This window comes from Apteryx mantelli, chromosome 3 (assembly GCF_036417845.1).
Source record: "Apteryx mantelli isolate bAptMan1 chromosome 3, bAptMan1.hap1, whole genome shotgun sequence".
In the NCBI taxonomy this organism is placed as follows: domain Eukaryota; kingdom Metazoa; phylum Chordata; class Aves; order Apterygiformes; family Apterygidae; genus Apteryx; species Apteryx mantelli.
Genome location: NC_089980.1, coordinates 80,066,440 through 80,091,714, shown reverse-complemented (window position 1 = coordinate 80,091,714; position 25,275 = coordinate 80,066,440). Strand labels below are relative to the sequence as shown.

General features: G+C 39.0%; 1 protein-coding gene across 4 annotated transcripts in view; it reads left to right on the top strand.

Moving 5' to 3' along the window:
- Positions 1–23,673, top strand: part of TPD52L1 (TPD52 like 1) — a 67,848-nt gene extending 44,175 nt beyond the window's left edge. For all 4 annotated transcript variants that reach the window (XM_067293774.1, XM_067293775.1, XM_013959137.2 and 1 more), the window contains exons 4-7: positions 5,613–5,714; positions 13,976–14,014; positions 16,606–16,666; positions 21,083–23,673. In XM_067293774.1, the coding sequence (XP_067149875.1) occupies positions 5,613–5,714; positions 13,976–14,014; positions 16,606–16,666; positions 21,083–21,214 (334 nt within the window). In that variant the 3' untranslated portion in view covers positions 21,215–23,673. The remainder of the gene's footprint in view (positions 1–5,612; positions 5,715–13,975; positions 14,015–16,605; positions 16,667–21,082) is intronic.
- Positions 23,674–25,275: the final 1,602 nt, after the last annotated feature.

Below are 25,275 nucleotides of genomic sequence, written 5' to 3'. Positions count from 1 at the left end.
CCTCCAGGGACAGAAAAGGGATCTCCTCCGGGACTACCAGTTGAAAACTATGTGAGCGAGATTAGTTCTGTTGGTAGGAGCCTGAGAATAATTGTATTACAAGATGTGCGATACGGATTTCGTTAAGTAGTGAGAGTCTTTGTTTTGTAATTCAAATTTCTGCCAAGTGATGAGAAAATAGAAAGCAATAGTTGCACTGCGGGAGTTTGGGGATTAAAAAAACTGTGGTACTTGTAGCCTTCATTAGTATAACTTTAAGTATGTAGTAATGTGTTCTAGAGGATCCGAATTTTCTCAGGAAGTCAGCCATAATTTATGGACAACCATAGTCCTGCTGTGACATTTAGGAACTCAGCATACTGTGTTCCCACACACACTTGTAATGAGTAGTAGTAAAAGAAATGGGAGTGCTTCTCTGCATTGAAATGAGTAATCACCCTGTGATATTTTCTTCTTTAAATATGCAAGTAAGTGTAGCAGTTGTGTAAGTAAAGCAAGCACAGTGCCTGTTTGTGAGCATGTGCTATAGGGCAGTAAAGGGACCCTCCCTTCCACTGACCTTCTGTGTCCTTTGGGTCAGGCCAGCTGATGTTCATGCCTTCCTCAAAGTCAGTTTTTTGCCACTTTTCCACATACAGCTCTGTCCTTGAACATGGAAGAGTGAATGAAACATATGGGGTCATGGAAAATAAGTCTGAAGAAGGGACTTTGAAAAGTCACCTGTTCCATTACTAAGAGATGTATGTCCATTTGTTTGCACCAGAAACTTCAGCTAATGGAAATTCCATGGCCTTTTCAGGTGATGTGTTCCAGATCACTGAATATAATATTAGTTTCTTAGGAACAATCCACTGTCATTATGACTTTGAACCAGAAACTATACATGTATGTATTATATGTATATGCGTATCTAATTATGAGGAGGGGAGGAAAGGCCTAAGTGTAAACTGGAATCCTGAAATGATGGGGAAGGAAAGGGGAAAGGAAGGGAAAGGAAAGGAAGGGATGGAAGGGAAAAGAAAGAAGGAGAAAGAAGGAAAGGAAGGTAAAGAAAAGTCAAGAAAGAAAAGGAAGGAAGAGCAGGCAAAGAAAAGGCAGGAAAAGGAAGGGGAAGAAAAGGCAGGAAAAGGCAAAGAAAAGGCAGGAAAGAAAAGGAAAGAATGGAAAGCAAAAAAAGGCAGGAAAGAAGAGGAAGGAATGGAAGGGAATGAGATGGAAAGGAATGGAACTGAAAGGAAAGGAAGGCGGGAAAGGAAAGGAAGGTGAAGGAAGACAGGAGAGGAATGAAATGAGTTGTGGCTTTTATATCCGGAGATGAGCACAACTGCTTGCTTTCCTCCATTCTATGCTACACTGCACAAATAGTACCTTCCATACAATTGTAGCCCTAATTTTTGCATGGTTTTGAAGATTATAGCACAGGACTGCACAGAGTAATTGGCAGTGTTGTCTGGCATCTTTCCTGACCCGTGACTCTCCCCAGCCTCCTGAGCAGTCTCCTGTTGTATGCTGCTTGTGGATTCCTGGCTTCGGGCAGATCCCCTGCGACCTGCAGAGCTTCTTTTCCCTGAGCTCTGCCCTTCCTGTCACTATGGGAGAGGAACCACCTGGAGCATAGTTCCTTTGGCTTGTTTAGGCATATATACACATATCCAAGTGCCAGCACAATTTCAATTAATTCTTAACATATTTGGCAAAAGGAGAAATGACTAAAAAATACATCACATTGTTTCTTTTTGAAGTTGGAATGAATTTCAGGTGAGCATATTTTAAAAAAGAACCAAAAAAAACCCCGAGCTTTTTATTCATTTGTGGTCAATATGGCAATGAATGCTCTTAGAGCATGTGTTCTAAGTACATACTGTCTGTCATTCACACATGCATTAATTTCATTTGAGCACTAGCATTATTTAATTAATACGAAGCCGTCTTTTTCCACAGAAAATCAATAGCGAAATGGTTTTATAGTTAAGAGTCTCTCGGAGACCCAGATGCTTTACATTCATTCCAGAAAATGTCATTCTTAAGCTGACTAATGGCTTGAGCACAAAAAAGAAGCAAGCTCCATAGGACATGGCTCGTGCAACCAGGCTCTGCTCTACAATATGGTTTCATTGTTAATTGTTTGCATTTTGTTCCATCTTATGTAAGCTTTATCACAGAGGAGGGTTTCTCAAATGGATTAATTTTGCCAGTAAACATTGATGGAGAGGCAAAACACTGGGCGAAGATGTACTAATTACCGGTATGTGTTGTCATATTTTACAGAAATTGATGCTAAAATCTTTATAAGTACTGTAGCATGTCCAATGTGCAGCTTACCATGCAAAATATAAATATCATATTTGTAGCCTACTTCTGTCAGCAGTGCATGTTTGTGCCTATGAAAGAAGGTTAGACTTAAATCTGCCATGCAAAGGGCAACTCCTTACTGAGTTGATATGAGATCAAATGGCATGTAGTATCATTATCCTGTCTTATCCTACAGATGTTGGTCATTTAAACATCTAGTTCTCTGACCTCTCTATGTCTGCAGTATGGCTGTATTTTGTATGAAGAATGACATGTTTCCTTCTCACTGTTTTATGTTTTCTTGTTTTTTTAACTGGCTGTAAAATCATATAGTGAGATCTTGTTGTCATAGGGTAGTGCAACCTAAATACAGTATAAGAAACTGTCAAGTGAAATGCAATCAAAATATGCTGCAAATCTGTTTTGCCTAAGGAGTATGTTACATTACTGGAGATGTAAGTAGTCTTAAGAACTTCTATTAAATGTGCTGGGAAGGGAATATTATCAAAATATGTGTTATCAGCATATCAGCTGGTTTTTCTGTTCCTCAAAGCTGCTCTTGAGCATTGCTGAAGGGAGGAGGTGTTTCCATGTCAGAGGTCATTTTTCTGGAGCTGGCACTCAAAAAAGACCAATTGCGTGACAGTCTTAGCTGGACTGATACTGTTACATAACATCAGAAGTATTAGGAACATAAATGCAGTTTCCATTTCTTTCTTCCTAGTAGAAATACTGGGGAGGACATTGCGTTTATGGGATCTATAGAGAAAATGCAATAATAGTTGAAATGCCAAAATCAGTCTCATTTTTTTTTTTCCTAAAGTTAAACATGCCATTGGCAAAATGAACTCCAAGGTGTCTTGTTCAAAAAATTAGCTCAGAATAATATCTGCAAACTATTTTGCTATTTATAGTCAACCGGAATTAAATAGTGTTTGTTTCTAGAGATATTTTTACCTTGGTTATCACTTTCATTGAACATGTATATAATTTTAATATAGTTTTTGTGTGGTTGGTGGGACACTTTTTGATCTTTGGAAAAAAAAAAAAAAAGAAGAAGAAGAGACTAATCTTTATTACAGCCATGACTCCTGGAGCATCCCTGCTTGGAAGTGTGCTGGTTTTCTGATTTCTGACTCAGAACCCCCCCAAAAAAGGCGGAAGCATTGGGGATAGCTCAACATATGCAAATGCAAGTTAGGATAAGGGTTCAGCTTAACAGGAGTCTCCCTAATGTTTAAAAACAGGCTTAAGGGTTGAACACAGTAATTTGCAGAAGGAGGCAAGCTCCTTCCTGCCTGCATTCTCACAGAGGAGAATGTGAACCAGCTGTGACCGATGAGGCTGGGTATGTTTGTACAGAGATGATTTGTGTCCAGACAGTTTGGGGTATAGGTAAAGTGAGCTTGGCTTTGCTACAAAAGACCTTTTAGACCTGGAAGTCAAGTCTTGACCCTCATTTTTGTCATCAGAAAAATTCCACTTCTGTTGAATGGATTTGTAATCTTCTCCATTAGGAAAATGTTTAAAGATGTGTGTGCAACAATACAGGCATTCTTAAAAAATACACTTATATATATATAAATTCATAAGTATTAGAATATTTGATTTTTTTCATATTTCAACACTTTTCAAAAGGTGTATACACATAGTTTGACTGAAGCATCATTACCATTTGTTTTAGGGTCTTATAGCACTCAAGCTTATATGAGAGTATGTCCACGGACAGCAAGAGAATGCCAGAGTGATTGAACTAGTTAAGCTAGCAAATGAGGCCTCTGTGAAATACGAGCATTGCAATCTTTCTTTGTCCAAGTGACAAACAGTAGGACTGATGGGAAAGAAGACTGACTGAAACAATCTCTTGGGTCTTCTCTGTACTCTGTGCCTGAAAAGGGGGCAATAAAACTGGCGTAACCAGTGCTGCTTCCTTTCTAATTATAATTTGTGCTCCTTCTGTAACTGTTAAAATTTTTTGCCCCTTGTCATCATTCTAACGTTATTGATTACGGTTAATTCAGCTTATCTAACTTTTGGTATCTTGGGGTTTGGTATCCTGGTCTGAGGTGCTTCTCTAGATTCCTGTTCTGGTCAGTGGAGACAGAGGCAGGCGCTTTCACAGACTGAGACGTTTTATCTGGTAGTTGTTACATCTTCTTAGGTGGTCAGTAGTCTGGAAGATATTTTGTGGGTTAGGAGCATATAATCAAAGTATGTATGTTGTGGGAAATTAATTGTGGATGGAATATTGTCTAAAAGTATAGAGCTTTACTTGGTATGTGCCTTTCTAACCCATGGTCTGTACAACAGAAGGTAAGGACTTTCAGCAATAGATACTACCAAGGCTAAAAGGACATGGCATAAATGTGATGTGCTGTATGGCAAATGTTAATCTTCTTTTACTTCCCCTCCTTTCTCCACAAAGCTGTATTGCTTTCATATACCTAAAACTAAGAATAGTCTGTTTCATGAATTAGGCAGTGGGATTTTTCATTAATCTCTAGTGTATTTTGGAATCTTAAAGAATTTGCAATCTTTTGCAGTCTTTACAATCTTAAAGAATTTGTTCAAAAGAGAAGCAGAACCAATGAAATTATATTTCTGAATTTTTCATGATCATTTCTGCAGTTCTTGTCTGCCAAGACACACCACAGAATACAAGACTGATTATAACATGCTATCCTTTTGCTGTTAGGTCAGTATTCTAATTCTGAGCTTGTTTGCGTCACTGAGAGCATCAGTTAATTTCCTAGGAGGAAAGCCTCTGACATACTCAGAAATAGTTTACTCGGCAAAAAAAAGCATCCATACAACAAAGCTTATTCATTACTCTGAGAATGTAATTTAACCATACTGAGTGGTCTACGTGGGTTAAAGCATATCTTCCAGATCAGTAAATTAAGATGATTCTGTAGGTGAATGTGTACGCTATACATACATGTATGCTATGCTTCTTAGCTGATGCAAGTTTACTGAAATTGTGTCAAGCAAGTATTCAGCAAGCTATAACAAATCACTGCCTTCTACATTTAAACAGCTTGCACCGACCAGAGGAGGTTATCTGCCGGGAGGAGAAGCAGTGAAGGATTGCTCTGGAGAGTATTTTGCTCACATTAGAATTAAACTGCACTTAGGAACTGTGTAGGAGTGGGCATCTTTGTAATTCATTTTATGCTACAATTATTACAGTTCTTAACCCTTTAGTGGATGGGACTTTAAGATGTGGAAATAAGAGAAAAGGGGATTGCAGGGGATTCTAGCCTCTGTTTGTTAATACTTAGTACTATTTCTGTTCTGTTTTTTTTTTTTTTTTTCCCCAGTTACAAGAAAACACACGAGACCCTGAGCCATGCAGGACAGAAGGCCACAGCAGCTATCAGCAACGTAGGAACTGCTATCAGCAAGAAGTTTGGAGATATGAGGTATAGGGATCTGCTGCTTCTTTTGTCTTATTTTGAGGAGGAAAAGGATAACAAGTCTATCACTTTTCTTTTCCTTCTACACTAGTGTTTTAAAGTTTCAACTAGTGCTCATAATTGTAGTATTATATTCACAGTTCCAGTTGAAAGGAAAGGGCGACTGTGAATAAAAATATAATTCTTGTTTCAGTCCCAGATAAAAAAAAAAAAAAAGACAACTTGGAAATCCCCTTTGGAGTAACTTTGCAAGTCCAGGAAAGTGTACAAATAAAATGGAAGAAAAAAATGCAGTTAAATCTTTATTAACCTAATTTTATTCATAAATGAGTTTTGGAGAAAACATTATCTAAAGAAAACAAGCCTGCCTGGAGCTCTTCTTGGAAAGATAAATCAAAAAGGATTTTTTATCAGCTTTTTCAATTTGTACAAAGGATAAAATAAAAATAGTACCACATCCTGAAGTTAGGTTTTATTACTTAGCAAAATGTTACTGCCTTTTCTCCTCTTACTTGGTCTGTTTCCCATCATCTGCATACTTTGTGTATTTGTTTCTAGATGTTTTGAAGTTTTAATATTTTACCTATCTGAAAGGCTTTTGCCTCTTGCCCTTGGCTTTCACTCTGCTGGTCCAAGCCTACTAAGATAGAAGACAAAGTTTGTTTTACAGCTGTGTTTATAAAAAAAATAGATATGATGAAAATAATAGGAGTTGAGGGCTTGGGGGAAAATTGTTATTTACTTGTGTGACTTAAATGCCAGACTTTATATGTTAATGTATCTTTAAAATGTTGATCTTAGAGGTCCTCAAAATGAGAGGGTAAATGAAGAAATTGTTCATCATAATAAGCTAGCACTTCAGCTTTCAAGTTGATAGTAGGAGTATAAATTTATTTTCAGGTGTTTTAGGGAGTTGATTTTTTTATGATGAAATAAATGGATATGGACAACATATTGTTTGAACTGCAGAATTAGGGTCTCATTTATTAGAGATATCAGCATATACTCACTTTTTTGTAATTTTGTAGTGCAAGAAGTAACTGTATCCTAAGAACTATGTGAATTCATTTCACAGTATTTCAAATATAGTTATGTTGTTGCTGCACATGGTTGAAGCATAATTCTTTACAACTAAACTTATTTTTCCACTTTTTTATTTTTAATCTGAATTTTTAGAAATCTTTATAGAGTCCCTCCTTCATACCTACCTTTTACATACAGCTAAATAAACCCTCTATAGAAATACCACAGCTGTTCTTCTAAGTGAAACTATGAAAGAAAAATCTGCTTTACAATGACTCTTTCACTTTTCAATTTAAAGTGGAATTCTAGTGAGTGACTTAAAACCAGGATAAGCTAAGAACTGTTTGACTCAATACAGTTAAACATCCATAGGTAGTATATGCCTAGAAAAGGGTATAACAAGGAAGCATGCAGTTGTATTTTCTTGGGCACATTCTTCATACTTTCAGCAATCTGTCAGCTGAGAACTTTCTAAAACAGGGGTGACACCTTTCATTTAAAAGTCTTTGATGGATTCTTCTTCATGAATTTATCAGGTTTTTTTCAACTTATACAAGTTTTTGGCATTCATAACACCTCATGACCCCCCAGATTAGCAGATAGTTTTGTGGTGAAGAAGTTGGTGTGATTTATTTATTTATTAATTTTCTGTTCTGAATTTCTACCTTGTCTACCTTCCTTCGATGCCTTCTCTTTCTTCTATTGGGAGAAACAGTGAACTTACTTCTCTCTACTTACTCCTCTCCTTCAAGTCACTTATGATTTCCTGTAGTTTTATTGCATTGCCCTTCAGTTACCTCTTTTCCAGGCCAAGGCTCCAGTCTGTTTAGTTGCTTATCATACCAAAGCTGTTTCCTACCTTTTTTTATTCTTATTATTGTTCTCTGCACTCCTAATAGTACCATATATTTTTGAGAAATGAATGATGAGGTGTGCATACAGCATGTGGCACAAACATATTTTCTGTTTTATCTTCTGTTCTTTTCTTAACACCTCTTCATGTAACCAAGGCAAGCCCACTGCTTAGTGGACAGGTCCTGTTGGTGCTTCTCTGCTCTGGATCCCAGAGCTATGGTCACAGAATTGTTGTGTAAATACCTTGGATGCTGGTTCTTGATCATAGGAGGAGGACTCTGACCATTTGGTACTTCCCAGGTCCTGTTACGTGGGCTTTGCATAGGGTTTGAGATTAACTGCAAAGGAAGAAATGTCTTTGCTGTAATATAGTCCATCCTGTAATACTTAACATGACTGCTAACCAATTCCTTCATCCTACCTATCAGTCCCCTCCCTGCCATGATCATCATGCTTCTGACTAGCACTTGGAAAGCAGCTGGACAGTATTTGTCCCATTAGCCCTTTAGCCAAGGGCTGAAAGCAGAGGCTAAATCCATAAGCATTTTGATTAATCAAGAAGTGTGATTATAGTAGCTTTTTGGGGCCAAATTGATTGCCTGGTTGGGAATTTTTCAAGAAAATACAAACTTACCAGCACTGCTGTTTTTTGTGGAAACATACTGATTTTAATTAAGTGTTCAGTAAGGAGAGTTTTCTTGGCAATGAAGAAGCAAGCAGCATAGCTAGTATCCCATAGTTACATAAAGCATGGTATGAATCGGGTCTTCTGCATCTGCTAACATCCCAAATCTAGAGTAATAGTCAGTATGCTTAACTCAACAGCAAGGTTGACCTAAGATCTTGGCTCAGCTTGGGCAGGTGCAGCTCTATGTTGGGTTACACTGTAAACCTTATTACTTAAATGACCTAGGTTAAAAATCTCCCCCACTCCCACTCTAATGCCAGCTGTGTTTGGGGGACTGAGTGTTGCAACCTTCTAACTCATTTTGTAGGTAAATAATCCTTAGTATTTTACATCTTCTGAATTTTGTACTATTACTAATTAGTGCTCATAACATATCTTTACAGTTGTGATGCATTTTATTTAATATTATCATGTTACTAGAAATATCAGAAACGCATTTAAAACTGGTAAACCCATACTTTTGCTTTGGGATACAAGCCAAGCACTAGTAATACACTTAAGATAATAGTTTCCTCATGAACAGCTCTTGCGATTAATAGCATGAAATCAGTTGTGTTTTTTATTTTTGTTTTTTTGTACATCACCTCTGTTAACATGTTCTGACATGTCCTTTTTATGGAAAGGGAAGGCAAAGGGGAAGAAGGGAGTCCTAGGTCACTCATAGGAGAGTAATATGGGTCCCAGTTACTCAGATGTGGAGGACAGAGTCTGAGATTTCTGAAAGAAAAACAAGTGTGATTCTCTTCCCCTTCTCCCTTTAGAGCACCACTATATGAATGAAGGGGAAGACTGATAATGAACGGATGGAACAGAGCAGGATGGAAAGGGCTGGGTTTTGGGGACAGAGCAAGTCAGGACAACAGGAGCATCAGGAGGCAGCCCTGGAGAAATAAGAGAGTGGACCGGGACAGTTTTAGAGGGTTGAGATAGGTGAGCTCAAGCTGAAAGCCCATTTGGGCATGTTCTTCTCTAGAGTCAGGCTGAATCCAAGATCCCTGAGTCCTACCACTCCCCTGCTGGCCACAGATAGTGATGGCAACATATCTCTTGTCATGTAGAGCAGAGAGCTGACGCGGAGTTGGGGGCCTTTACCCTTTGCTCTTTTACGTACTGCCAAAGTTTGGATCTTTTTGCGGGGTACTGCTGGATTATTCCACAACTGCCTATGTGGATCTTACAGCTTCAGTCATGCTGATGACTCCTCTAGAAAAGTTGTGATACCAAGTGGAGGATTTCTGATATTTCAGTTTTAAAAATCGGTTTTGAAAATCAAGGAAACTACTTGCACTACACTACTACATACATGCTACTGCACGCACTACTACTACTGCTACACAAGAAAAAACAGTTAAAGGTCATTAAGCTAATAAAGGCTTAACTCATTTAAATATAAACATCTCGTTGGAATTTTTTAAAAGCAGGTTAGACAGATGTCTGTTGGAGATGGCTCAGGCATAATTAATCTGTTCTAGTGCTGTGGAAATGTATTTTTGATGTGCCTTCCACTCCTGCATTTCTGTGCTTTCCATGATCTAGGGATGTTCTGAGCGTTCACAGCTGTTGCTGAAGTCACTGCTGAATTCCTTGAAAAATCATAGCTGTCAGATATCCAAAACTCCCATTCTTAAACTTCTGTGTCTCTCTGATACCCTCTATAAAGGGAAATAATGATATTGTCTTGTTTCAGAATTGAATTTCATAAGCATTTCTTCTGATGACAGGTGAGGTAGTTGCTTTCTCTTATTTCTACTGGCACTTGCATCTTCAATTGTGCTGGTTTGTAGAGCTCTGCAGTAACACAAATTCCCAATCTTGCTTACCATATGGCTCTGCGAATGTCAGTGCTAGCATGGAGTAAGGGATGCCTGGTACTGGGAGTCAGCTGGTAGTAAAAGGAGGCTAAAACCAGCAACGGTATTACTGTAAGCTGGTCTAAACAGAAATGTGTTGTGAAGATAATCTATGTTTGCGAAGCACCTACGTGTATAATGATGAGCCCCATATAATAGACCCTGAAAAAATCAGTAATTTTTTTTCAGAATAGGGTATAAATATTGTGCAGTAAATAATGCATCACACCACACATCAAAAAACTGTGAAAAATTGAAGAGATGTTCATTAAGTGTGCACCATCTATCTGTTTCGCTGCATTAGGCAGGTGTTCCCTTGAAGAAGAGGTCTGTAATTAAAGACTACATCAGTAATACGCAGATGGAGGAGGGGCTGTCTCCATCATCATTTCTTGACTTTGGAACCTTAATGACATCCTTTGGGTATTGTATATCAGCTCTCAATTCTATTGCCTTCTTGTGAGCTGAAAAACAGTGTCAAAGCGTTGAAAATAATATTTTCAACAGAAAACAGTTTTTTAGAAAATGTCATTTTAGGAATTAAAAGGCTCTTATTTTTTTCCATACCCTCCTGAACTGAGAGATGATAAAAAATCCAGAGGGGGAAAAAGACACTTGCTGCTGATCTGAATTTTCAGTTGGCTGATACTTCCTCTTCAGTGAGGTTAAGGTGCAATTTTGGGAGAGAAATCAGTTAGCATTGATCAAACATGATCTAATGAAGAGGACACAAAGTTTAGCAGACAAAAATTCTGTTCTTTGTTGCACAGATAATATGAGATTAACTCTGTGTAGTGTGTGTAAAAATTATTAAAGTGTGTAAGGAGTGTGTAAGAAGGAGTGTGTAAAAGTTATGAAAAGTTATATTTTTGCCTTGAAGGAATCTCAACTGATCCACGTGCTAGTGTGAATTCTGGTGTCAAAATTTGAATACAAATGATTTTCTTTTTCTCCTTTGGCATGTTACAGATATGTATGTATATTTTTTGCTGTATTTTCTTAATACTCTTAACTCTTCTTTCTTTTTGCGGCTACCATAGATCACATTCAATTGGGTAAGACACATTGCTCTTAAATAGTGCTCTTAAATACTGCCTTTATACTTGACAGGGTTTGTTTTATGGAATGTAACACTGTAACCTCTTGCATTTCGGCATTGTATGTAAGATAAAAATATGTTCTACTTAAACTGTAATGTCTCATTTCTACTGCATGGTGATTCTAACGAGGAAAGGACTGGAGTAAGTGGCTAGAGTGTTTGCCTTGCTCTTGAGTGGATTAGTCTCAAATTCAAATAATGAATGCATTCAAAAGAAGTTTCTCTTGGGAAAACCTATTTATATGTAATCTGTTCTCTCAGCCATCTCCTGTCTAGAGGTTGGAACATAAACAGCACTTAGTAAAAATTCTGTTCAGTGAGCAGACTTTTATAAAGGTCACATAAAGAATTTAATTCCTACCTCTTCAATAAAGTAGAAGTATAGCAGTCATGAAGCATACAGGGTGACTCTGTAAAAGTCTTGAGTCTTACAGAGATCTCTGAAGGTAGGACAAGTTCTTACGATGATTAAAAAGGGGTTCTTTAACCTCTCTAGAGCTTGAGCTTACTAATGCTGTAAAACATTTCAATATATGATGAAAAATATGGTGATGATAAAGTAATCTTATGTGTACTGAAAGATTCTATAAGCTGTCTGACTTTTAGTCAGTTCACCTAGCAAAGGGGCTGAACAGCCCTGAATCCTCAGCAGTCTGGCCTTGTAGCATCCTTAATGCACAGGGTGGTTCAAGAAAGTTGTTCTGCTCAGCTAAATGTTGTCCTAACATGAACTCTTACTTCACTGAAAAAAACTTCAAAATGTGGCCTGAGTTGACTTCCTATCTCACTCCGACATCAAACAAAACTGTAAAACCTAGCAATCCTTTGGCATGAAGGATCTCTGTTCTCTACCTGTGCACTGAACCCGTGAGGTCTTTCACCATTGCAGCGCAAGTGTCCTGAAGCCTAAAACATTAAGTAAGCTTTTTCTAATAGAACAATTTTGGATGCTGCTGTTACTGTTGCTATAGCTTGTATCTTCTCCCCTTTAAAGAAAGTAAAAAGATGAACTCAGTAAAATATGCACTCAGTAGTCAGATTGTCTGTCTCATGTCATCCCTCAGCTGTCTGAATTTAATTTGGCACAATGTAATCTTATTTAGAGCTTCATATCTGGTATGTTTTGCTATTAGAAGAGGAGCAGCCTATGCTGAATTACTCTAAAACTCTTTATTTTCTGCCTGTCATGTGTTACAAGACTAGCATGGCAAGCATGCTTGTTTCATTTAACTAGGATTGTTAAAGATCTGCACTTGTGAATGTCTGGACTTGTCTTTCCTAAATCTTAAAAACAGTACACTAATTGAACGCAAAAACCTTGTATTGTGTTTGGTGTCACTTGTCTGTCTCAGCTTAGCAGAAGCCTTAAGGTATACACACACAGAAAACAGTTCATCTAAGACTGATCTGACCCACCTTCTTGCCAGCCAGCTTTTTTTTTTTTTCCTATTTCTAATTTTTGTTTTTGGAAAAGAATGGCTTCTTTGTATGTACGGAAACAGTACCTCTCTGAATTTGTATAAGGAGACTGATAGTTTGGAACAAACACATGCTATTTATATGAGTGTTTTCATATTTTAATGCTATAAACATATTTTGCTTGATGGCAGCCAAATATTAGTGTCCCTTCAAGTAAAGCTCCTACTGTTTTTAATCAGACCAGGCTGAAGCTGTCTGTCAACACTGAAAGTAGCCATTCACGAGCTTTTGAAACACTACATATTCTTGCAGTGTGCAATTTACTCAAATGTAAATGTAGTTACGGACACTACTTATATTTCAAATAAGTAAGGGAACATATTCAAAATAGGTGTGATGCTTCTCAGCAATAGGGAATATGAAATGTTATGATAGCAGAGTTGTCTTTGGCTGAAGTGGGAGAAGGTAGCTAATATGAGCCAAGAGGATAGGGTGGAGGATATCTGTTGGATTAAAGATGAGCAAGAGGATTTGTAGGTCTCTGAGTGATGCAGAGACTCCACCCTCTGCCAGTCAGCCCTCCCATACCTGTGCTGCTGGGAAGTCTGAGGAGGGAAGAAAAGAGTGTGAGAGCTGGAGAGAGCTTTGGAGAACAGAGCTTTCTACACTTGGTAGTGTTGAGGTTTGAAGGAAGGAGTGAAATGTCCAAAAGAGATGGGAACAGGAACTACTGCAGCCATGAGTGTTGCCTCTCTGTTGAGGAAACCTCTTGTTTAGATAGCCTGTTGCCCAGGGGGCTATGCAAACAGGGGCAGGGCCTGACTGTTTGGACTGGATGCATTGTGCATGCAAAAAAAAGCAGGCAGTTGCCTTCTTTACCAGCTTCTTTTGGTTGCCTTTAACCAACTTTGTTTATGTTCACAAACCTGAGGTGTATTGTCCTCACCTAAGCCAGAGCTTATCATCTGTGAGTGAGGAACGTGAAGGTAGCTCTCTGTTCCTCTGTCACATGTTGCACATCTCTGTAGATAGCAAGGGTCTGAGTCCTTTAAATAGGTATTAGCAGGAACTGTGTTGCATGGTTCCTTTGAGCCCTATGCAGTCTCGGATCACTTGACATGAGAGTGTAGTGGCAAGAACTTCAGTACTGAAAGTGAGCTGGAATTCCCAGGTGAGTTTGACAAGCTCTCTCCATTGGGAGCAGAGTTCCAGCACTCTAGGTTTTGGGGGGGTTTTTTAGTTACTCTTAAAAAATAAAAAATTATATGTAACAACCATGTTGCACTCTGGGTTTTACACCTTTTTTTCCTTCTCTTTTGCTTTCATTCCACAGTTACTCTATTCGCCATTCCATAAGCATGCCTGCGATGAGGTAATATGCTACCCATATTGTATTTGCTATGCTGAAGTTCAACGGTGTAGTGAGGGGCAGTTTTCATTCTTTGAATCTGATCCTTCACTTTTTACTCAGATGAATAGTCCTACTTCAATCAATTAAGGTTATTTATGTAAATAAGGGCTGCAGGACTGGCGATCTGTATTTTTTTTCTTTTAATTTGTATTAACTGTTTACATCTTGTGCAAGCCTTTGAGTAATTGTAGCTGTTCTGAGATGCGTTTGGATAGGTGAATGTTAACAGATTTTTATTAATGAATCTGAAATTTCATTGTTTTGCTGCCTTTGGATCATGCTCGTATGCAGGGATTTTATATGAGCGTTTTCATATTTTAATGGCTATAATCATGCTTTGCTTGACTGCAGCTAAATATTGGTGCCTTTTCAAGTAAAGCTCCAACTGTTTTCAGTAAAATTAGGCTCCAGCTTCCCCTCTCCCACCCCCAGGCTCTAAATATATGAATATCCTCACTCCCTGCCAAGCATATGGGGAAAACAAATCTCGTAACTAAATGACAGAGACCAATTCATTCAACTTCAGCAGGTGGATAGTTTAAGGAAAGCGTCTGCAAGTGTGACCTATGGGACAAATTCATTTTTTCTCTCCTTTTGACCCCTTCTTGCCCTGTGAAAAGTCTGTCATTTATTTAACAGAAACCAAAAATAAATCTGTATTATTTTTCCAAATGGCTTCTGCTTGCCCTTAAGGACAGTTTAACTGATCTGATGAGGGATATGATGTAAATATATTTGCAGAAGCAGAGGCTGTCATGATGCTCCTGGTAAGTTGCCAGTAAGTGCACAGGCGATGAACTGGCACCCTTAAGTTTAGCAGCCATTGACTTCCTTGCTTTTTGAAGTGAAACACCTCCTGCATGTGCTGGCCTTTCCCCACTGATGGTACAGGGAGCATGGGCACCTGCCAGGGTAAGGCCTTCTGCCCCCAGTCTCCCACTTGTTCAGGAGTGCCCTCTCTTGTGGCTAAAGATCACTGTTACCTTTTATTCCATATAGGAACAAATGGAGATAGTGTTGTCAGTATCTGATCCTGTTGACCGTGCTGATAGGAGGTACCTTATGCTTTCAGTGATAGCAGTTTCTACAGTCTCTTAATGGATGTATCACAATAGATAGTGGAGGAAAAGCCTAAGAACTAAACACTTCATTGAGTAACTGCTTCATTATACTAGACTGAACTTAGGGGGATCCTGCCACCTCTTTGCTTCTTTTGGTAAAGTAAGTACAAGAGGAGCATGTTGGACAGCAGTTCATGAGGTACAGACTCTTCATTTCTAACGAAACACAAAGTGTGCTGTGATCGAGCTCTCAGCTGTCAAGCAAGAAGCAGAGGACTGGAGGAAGGGAGTATTAAACTGCAGCCTCCCTTTACCCACTCTAGATTTGCCCAAGTCTGCCTGTGCTGGCTGAACTGCTGTGGGGGGAGAAAAGCTTTTGTACTCATCCCAGCTCGTCTGCTTCTAGCATGTCTTCTGGCACGGGATGGGGATTATCAGCAGCAGGGAAGCAGCTGGAAGCCATGGGCAGAGCAGGGGAGAGGCATCCATCTAAGCAGCTAAAGGGTGTCTTATGCAATTTTCTATGGGGGATCCATACTCTCACTTAAAACAGCGCATATGCCTCATGTTCATAATATTAAGCCACAGGTGTTTGTTGTGGTCAATATATTCAGTTGGCAGGAAGAAATGTTAAAAATTGAATGCATTTAAAAGTAGAGAAAAGCTGTGTTTCAAATTTTGGAGAAAAAAAAGAATGAGGTTGTCAGGCAAGCCAGGAAACTGAATATGTGGCTTGTTTTAAGAAAGAAAATCACACCTTTTGCTCATTTTTTTTCCCTTAAGATATGTTCAACTCACAGCTCTCCAAAAACAAAATGTTGTGTTCCATTCCATGAGGAGTGAAAGGCAGAACAAAGCTTAGCTCTGTTAGAGAGACACCCCTGGGACACAATTTTCCTAAAGTCTTTGTCTTTGAAAACAACAAGGAACACTTAATGTCACAAAATCGTGGAGTGGGGTCAGGATTCCTCAAAGGCATTTGAGACCCACTTCCCCTGTAGTTCAAATCTCTTTGCCCCAGGCCTCTAGGACATTTAAGGTTAAACCAACATCTCTTTAATTATTTAGATTATTACCTTGCTCACCAGCTGAAAAAAATGTTAATTTCACTATGGCAACAACACAAATGGATAAAACATAGAAATGCAGCACTAAGGCCAGCATTCTCTGGTTGTTCATTCAGAGAACAGAGTAAATGTATCAGAGGATAAGCAGACAAGTCACTGTTCATTTTCAATTACTAGGCACATTCTGCTTTTGCAAATTTGTACCAAAAACAATACTCATCTGGTTACTGTAATTGGATTTGACTGACAGTAGCACAAGTAACTGCTCATACCCTGTTAGTCTATAGCCCTGTGCTGTCAGCCAGCTGTCATTGTGTCCTAGCATTGTTGCCTGGTAAAAATTGATCAAACTGTGATACACAATTAAGCTTTGAACTGACTGTCCTCCTTCCTCCCTTTAACTTTCTTTTGTTTTTTCTCCTAGGAATTCTCCAACTTTCAAATCATTTGAGGAAAAGGTTGAGACCACCGTCACAAACCTTAAGGTAAAGATTAGGGGCTGAATACATGGCTGTGCTTGTTAAAGTGTAATAGCTTAGCCATTGCTACCATCTGTACAGGAGACAACTTGAATTTGCTGTTCCATCAAGAATTTTCATGGAACTGCAAGTGCACAGGCAGAAAATGAAGGCAATATGCAGAGAAATGGTCTTTCTGTGCTTCTCAGTTACCAAGTAATGACTTGTGTTGTCTACCAAAGTAAACAGTCTCAAAAATGCTGAAAAAGTGGCCACACTAAAATGGAAAATAGGGACATTTCAGAAAGTGTGACCATGGCTGACTGTGGTGTGCAAAGCAGAGCCGTGTGGAGATACAAGGTCTGATTTCAAAAGTAGTGTGGTCTTATGAGCTTTGTGCCCTGCCAGACTGACACAGCTGCATATTTACAGGGTGAACCTGAGTCCCTGAGCAGTGCCCACCAAGTGCTGCTTCCTCAACTGGTGGGAGCTGTCATGTAACTCTGGCTTAATTCACACTACTTGTGTGGCTCTTAGCACTGAACTATTCTTTCCTTAATGCAGGTGTCCGTTTCCTATCTAATTTCATTATTTTGTCTGGATTTAAGATTACAAAACCATATTGAAGTCTTTGCTGAAGGAGGAGAAGATCCAACAGCAATCACACTAACTCAAGATTAAAATACCTGTATCAGTTATTGCTAATAGAACTTGTTAAGGCTCTTATTTAGCAGGACAGAGTATGGCAAATTGCAGTGAGCTAATATTTGCAGCATGGTAAGGCACATTGAAGGGGGAACAAAAAGGTCTGTCTCCTAACGGTTCTTACTCATCGCATAAAGCCCCATAAAATGCCCATAAAATGGCATTTTACTTTAATGCTGTAGAAAGATTCCACTGCATTCCAAATGCAATTCGTGTTAGTGCTGACAAGGGCCAAAATGATCACCCCTCATTTAAGAGGAACTGAAAATACTGGATTAATGTCAATGGGTGTTATGACACAAGTTGTAAAGCATTAAAAGGGCAAGAAAATGACCTTCCACTTGGGACAGGAGGGCATTTCTTGTCATATAAAATGCAAATTACAACTAGAACTCAAGCTGCAGGTACACAGGGAAGGTCTGTCTTTTCCCTGACACTGTGAAATGGTATAGCAGATAACATTTTCTAGTCAGTCTGAGGAAGTTAAGGAGCAACAGAGAGCTGGATTTCTTTTTGTTTCTAAATCAGCATTTCCACCAAAGAATGCTTAGACTCACTCTATCATTTGCAGCTTTTGAGTATTCACATTTATTTAGTGATAGGCTGGCAACTTTAACTCATGATAGCATAGGATGATGTCATCTCTGTTGCACATTGTCAGAGAGGGAAACATCACCTCAGTTTCACAGCTGGGAGACAGCACCCCAAATAAGTCTAGGGGCAGAGCTAGCACAGAACCTAGGCCTCCAGAGTATCAGTTTAGTGCCTTTATATACCTTCCTATTTCCTTCATTGTTTTCACCTTAGCTGCAAATGCTTTTCATACTCACCCGCACTGTAAAAGAAATGCATTCATGAAGTGGGGTGCATCAGCTTGGAAGGTCTGAATTCCTGCCTGCTGCAATCAAGTGTATACTTGATTATGTTTCTTCTGCTTCTGCTCAGTTAAATAAGGGAAGCAGCTCCTGGGAGCACCAGATGCCTGAAATGGACTTTTTGCATTTTCAACCACTTACCAAGTGGGCAAAGACACTACTTCGGAGAAGTGCAGCACTTTTTGTATCCAGAGTTAATCTTTTAGTGGCAGTGAGGTTAGTCAGTAAACCTACTCTCAGGGATTTTAGACCTGTTGACACTTCTAGCTCCCAAGTCATCTTCTAGACTCCTCTAGTCTCCTCAAATCCATTTCTCCTACACTTATGACCAACCTGGGAGAGGGTCAGCTAAAAGCCTTTGGCCTTGCTTTGATGGCTAAAAGACAAATATGAGTGATGTCCATTCTGCTTCCAGGGGGGTCGTGTTTCCAGTCACCTCCATGTGAGTCATTCAGAGATGGGAAAAATCACCTCAAACTGCACAGCTCTGAAGACTATTTCTTCTCATAGTGATCTGCTTGAGGAGAGTGATCTTATTTTGCTGATTAAGCCAAGGCATTCTGCTAGAGGAGAGTATATGTCACACCAGCTCTTAGCCTGTCATGTGTTTGGGGTGCTCTTAGATCATCCTTTAAGGAATCCTTAGTTGAGTACCACTAAACCAAAAGTCTTGAGTCTAAAGTTAGCTTCCACATGCAGTTCAACCTTAATGCCATTGTCCAGCTTTATTGGCAAACCCACTGACATGTGAAACATTTTTTGTCTGTGTTCTCCTTCTCTGTGTGCACCAAGAAATCAGAGAAAGAAATGGAGCTGGTGTCATGGACACAGAGAGTCGCCAACACTGGGGATGGACAACTGGGAATATCTCAGTAACGTTCTTCCCTTTCCCTTGCCTCTGTTCCAAGGCTTGCAAGAACAGAAGTTTGTTACTGTGGGCATCAGGAAGTCCAGGGAGCAGGGGGATGGCATAGGTTGGCCCTTCAGTTCTTGGGCCCTCTTGTGATCTAAAAAAGTGGAGAACTTCCTGAAAAGACTTCTGACAAAAGAAAAGAATAGCAGCAGCATTATCAAATTATCTTTTTTTCATATTAGTTATGTATCTTAAGTGGTCCTTCAGTGCTCTGTAGTCAGACAAAACTGATGATCAGATTTCACACATTTAGAAGTCAATAGATTTTATTTGCTCTTGAGTTTGGACTTTGGGTTACAGCTTTCTTGGGAGAGTGAATTAGTTCAGGTTTCCCTGGAAATCAACCTAGATGCCTAACTCTTTTCAACTTTTCTAAAAACCAGAACACTTACGAATTATGTGTTTGCTGTAAGCACTGGGTATTGGCCAGAGGCATGCCAGAAAAATGACTGATGCTGTTCTTGTTTTCCCATGGAAGAGCAGGCAGAAACACAAACAGAAAATGAAACTGTATTAATATTTCTGCTTTTGAGGTGTCAAAATTCAGATGCACCCTATCTGAGTCACTTGAAATGGTGGAAGGAATATTCTGCTTCCACACTCATTTTGATCAGTCTGAATCACTACTGTTTTTGTTGGGAATTTTAATTGGGAAATAGAAGGAGTCATGAATTTTATATATGTTGTATTGCTATTTACAAAAATCAGTGATGGATTGATGCTTTCTGAAAATCAGCACAGCCCACTAGAATTGATACAGATTTTTACTTCTTAAGATGGGAACTTTTTATAACTATGACTCAAACTGTCAGAGCAAATATCAAGCATCCTACTACCTTGTTTTATTGAACTTTCAAGCTAGGTAAGCTCCTGTGCTAGCTGATGAAACAAAGGATTACACAGGATTAACCCTTTGGAGACTTAGGATGCAGAGTTCATTTAATTAAAATAATCTTCCTAAGCATTCACTGGCTGACAGGCTGGAAAAGTGCCACCTTTTATTTAAGTCCTGCTGTAGTTTTAGGAATGAAGAGTTTTGCCTTATTTTCAGACTTGAATCAACTTCCAGGAGGTATATTCCCAAGTCAAACAAAAGAATATTCTCTTACCAAGACAACCAAATCAAACCAGCTTTGTCTTTTCTTCACTTACAGTCTTGATATTTTCCAAAGCTTTACTTAAAGCTTTTTCTTTGTCAGGAAAACTCAATTTCAGAGTTTTAGTCATATTTTCTTTTATTTTTAGTACTTATATTTACAAATTCTGCAGACTGTAGCATTTTGAAAGTAGATGAACTGTGAGCACATAATTGCATGCTTCATTAATGCAATTTAATTTTTTCCCCCAGGAAGAAATTAAGCTAAAAGGGTCTCAGTTAAAATGCTGTGGGCAGTTTTGCAACTCAGTATCTAGATGGTTACATCTAGAGATGGTTACAAGAACCTACCAGGACAGATTGCTAGTTTTGTTCTTTGCTTACCAAATTCCTTCTACTGTCTGAAATCCCAGCAAGGTTTATAAATTTTGAGGGTAGCTATGTTACCATTGTTAGGGGATGGGCTGCTTTACTCAGAAAATAAACCAGTTCATTTTAATACCCATCTCTTACTCAGCCTGCGCAGAACTGGAAGAACAGAGAAATAAATTCAAGATACTCATGTAAAGAACTTTCCTAACATTGAGACTAAGTTCACTGGTAGGACCTAGGGGATGGTTCCTTTATGACAAATTCCACAGGTGGATTTGAAAACTGCAGCCTGAAAGTTTAGAAATTGGGGAAGGAGAGGAGTTGCTTTATTTGGTTCTTTTTTGAGCTTTGTTGGTACTATTAAAAAAAAATAAAGCGCCATATTCTTTGTCTCCTTTGAACAGTTCTGAGGCCTTGATGGCCATGAAGCATAATGCAAGTGGGACTTGAACTTGCTGTTCTCTTTGTTTGCCTTCTTTCAGACCAAAGTTGGTGGGACTGGTCACACTGGGGGTAGTTTTGAAGAAGTCCTCAGCTCTACAGCCCATGCCAGTGCTCAGAGCTCTCTTGCTGGCACTCGACTTCCTGAGAATGAGGAAGAGCTTCAGTGTTAGACTTCTGGCCCTCCCGAGCCTCATCAGCCTCTGTTCGGAGATCTACCCAGCCAGCAATTTCTAGATGTCCCTCACCACCCAGCTTGTGCAACAAGGTTTTGTCAAGTTTGGAAAACTGCCTCACTGACCTTGTGCTGGAGAAATTCTTTCTCTCTGTATTTATATATTTTGGATGGGCCATTTTATCATCAGGTATTTTGTATGCCATATGAACCGCAAAGTAATTGACTTATAATACTCTAAATTCTATAACGTTAAGTGACCAAATGAGTTTTCATTTTCAGATAACTTCCCTCCAAAATTGTCCCAATCTCTGTTTCTTATTTCTTTTATTTTACTGCGTTTTGTTTCTGTTGGTTTGCAACCCCCCTCTCAGTGCCACATCAGACAGATGGACCCAGAGCTGTGCAAAGATTTCTACTGCCAGCAATAGTCCATACACCAACTGTCTACCAGCCATACCAGGTGCCCTTTGCTCAGGAGTGTCTGTACACGGTCTGTTTCCTAATGGAGTTAAAATCACTTATTGTCACAGGAAAGTTTTTTTCTCTCTCATTGATACAGTCTGACATTGCCCTCTATCCTTTAGTCAGCAGAGACAAGGAGAACGGGAAGATACACCCAGTTATTCATATAGAAACTAAGCTGATCACAGCTGCTGATCTAAGCTGATCAGTGTAGCTGGAAAAGCTTCAGTTTAAAAATGTGTTCTGTTGCTTGGTCTCTGTGGTTTGATAAAACTCGACAGCAGAAACTAATTACAAAGGGAAGGGAGGTGGGAAAAAAAGCCTGTAATAATTTTGCCTCTGTATCTTCCCCTCAAAAATAAGGGAAGGTCAGTTTATGACTGAACAGCATGAGCCTCATTGCAGTTACAGCCTTAAGAGAAAGAATACATAAACAATTGACTTAAGATGTGCCATAGGCTAGAGAGCCCATGCCTTCAGTCTATACTCCAGAGCTGCTAGCATAAGCCCCCCTAAGCTACAATGCCCAGGATGAGCCAGTACTTCACTTTTTGTGCCAAATTTTGTCCTGCTTCATTGCACTCCCAGGCATAATTCCACTTTATATCTACTTAGTCACCAAGAGCCAGTCATCTTTCTCAGCTTTGATTCAGCATGTTTTCTTGCATCCTTTTAACATTTTTTAAAGAAAAGAACAGCACAGTTGTCAGCGTCTTGCTAATGAGCACATGTCAGTCTGCATGTTGTATTACTCAGTTCCCCAGACTGAGATGAGCACAACTTTATCAAGAGTATAAGCCAAATGGAAAGCAGTCTGGGTACTTTTAAAATGGATGCTTGTTTTGAGCATAAGGCAAAGCTTCAAATCAGTGTTAGTGAGTTTAACATTATAGATTGCTTAAAATCTTGTGAGGAAACTTGGCTTTAAGTGATTTTTTTCCTATGTGGCTTTTAGTTTTTACAAAGTTGGAAGTCCTTTCATAATGTGCAACTGGACATAAGTTAGCTTGGACATTTATATAAAATGCCTCTTTAGTGTGATTTTAGCATGGAAGCAAATTTAATTAAGTTTTTTTTAGTACAGTTTTGTTGTGACAGTTTGCTAGCTTATTTTGCAGAGTTTTTAGTACATAAATTTAAACAAAATCTTACTGGTCAACTTTGTGTAAATGAAGTTAGTTATTGATATTCTTATAAAAAATAAATTTCTCTCAACTCATTTACACTCTGGATTTTATTTTTTCAATTCTTACAGTCACTAGTAATACTGTATCTCTTTTCTGTATCTTGCTGTATCACAGTAGAGTATCAAAGTAAACTGCAGGAATATAATCTGCCATTCCTGCAGTTTTTAAAATGCATTCACTCCCTTCCAAGCCTGAAGTTTCCAATGGAAATGTCTGGCTCAAGTTTTGAAGATCTGGAGGTTTGAAAAAGAAAAATGATTGAACTGTTTGGTAAAAGTGAAATGTGCTGCAGAGGAATAAATTAATATCTTGTAGTTCTAAAAGTATTGACCTTCTTTTGAACAGGGCCAGCAGCCAAAATAAGGTTAAAACATGGAGGGCAAGCAGTGTCATCTTCTACAGGAAAATGAGTTAGACTTCATTTTATTCTTTTATATATATATATATATAGACACACACATATATACATATGTATGCACATATGTATATATATACACACAAAAATATTTCTGGGAAAGCAGTAAATTGTTTTTAATTACATTAAGAGCACAATTTAAAGAGATTGTGTTGATATTACAGAGGTAAGAGAGGTGGAAGTGGGTTGGCCAGACACGCTTCTGTTGCATAGAAATCCTTATCATGTTGTTGTTGTTGTTAAAATAGCTACCACTATGAGTAGGCACAACCCTGATATGAACAGAGCAGAGTAAAAAGATGGAGAAGGTGATTTCATCTCACAGAATCACAGAATGGTTGAGGTTGGAAGGAACCTCTGGAGATTATCTAGTCCAACCCCCCTGCTCAAGCAGGGTCACCCAGAGCACGTTGCACAGGATCGCATCCAGGCAGGTTTTGAATATCTCCAGAGAAGGAGACTCCACAACCTCTCTGGGCAACCTGTTCCAGTGCTCTGTCACCCTCACAGTGAAGAAGTTTCTCCTTATATTCAGATGGAAGCGTCTGTGTTTCAGTTTGTGCCCGTTGCCTCGCGTCCTGTCACTGGGCACCACTGAAAAGAGTCTGGTCCCATCCTCTTGACACCCTCCCTTCAGATATTTGTACACATTAATAAGGTCATATGTCCAGGGTGTAGCACACTTCTCCTATATGTGAGCAGCGCATGTCATTACTGCTTGAGCCAGAGGTCCCACAGGCTATTTTCTAACCTTTCTTTCAGCCTCTCATCATGGCTTATATTTTGATTGCATGTCCACCCTGTGTCTTTCCAACTAATTCCCATTTCTCTTAAAATGCAGTGTCCAAAACTGACATGCAATTACAGTTGTTTTACATGGAGTACGTCCTAGGTTTCTTTTTTTAAAAAAAAGCAAAACTCTCACACAACACACACACAAACCATTTCTCTGTTTCCCATAATACTTACCTTTCTTGCAACACTGCATTGCTGACTCAGGTTCAGCTCTTGATCCCCTGCAGAACTGTGTATCACTAGCCAGTGAAGCCACCTGTTGCACTGGAAGAGCTGACTGGTCCTGCTGGGGGTAGTACTTGCTGTATGTTCCTATCGAACCACTTCTCCAGTTTGTCAAGATTGTTTTTTCTGTCTTCCAATGTGTCGGTAGCCCCTTTACACCTGGCTTTCTATACAAACTGTGATTGGTACCTAACTCAGTGGAATAAAAATTCTGATGAATTTTTACTTTGGAGCATTATGTTGAAGTACAGGCACTTGCACATCTAGTTTTATATGACAACTTGGGCATTATGAATTATTTGTGCAAGTGTCCAGCAGATTGTCATTGTGGGGTGAGGGGGAGTTAGGAATCCTGGCCTTATATAAACCTCGGCACAATTCCCTGCTATAATGCAGACACAGTGTAAGGAATTGTATGAAACACAGAAGAGAAATATATTGAGAAAAGTTAATTAATGAAACCATCACTTCTTAAGGATCACATACTCCAAAGCAAATCTCATCTCTAAGTTTGCCTCTATCAAGAGCTTCTAGAGAAATGTACTCTGCATCTTGCTTCTGTGTAACACAGTGAATAGCTAGTAACCTATTTGATACAGTAAGTGTATGTTCTTAAGCCTATGCATGTTTAGAAGTCACAAAACAAGACTACCTGTCACAGTCAGTGCATTATCTGAACAGATTTGTTTGCAATGAGCTAAGTTAAACTTACCTGATTTTCCCCAGTGGAGACCTCAGAGATGCCCATTCATGGCACTGAATAAAAACGTCAGATAGGACAGCCAACACATGCTGATGCTCTGATAAACTCTCTTACTTGACTGAGGATGAAGGAAAACCCTAAGAGTGGATTTATACTCAACTAGAACCCCACTGACTGAGAGATATACAAAGGAAGATTTTATCCAAAGAGTTAGAATCTCACTTGGAAAAGGTGGGGAAAAAAGCTGTAAAGCTGGAATTTACTAAAGA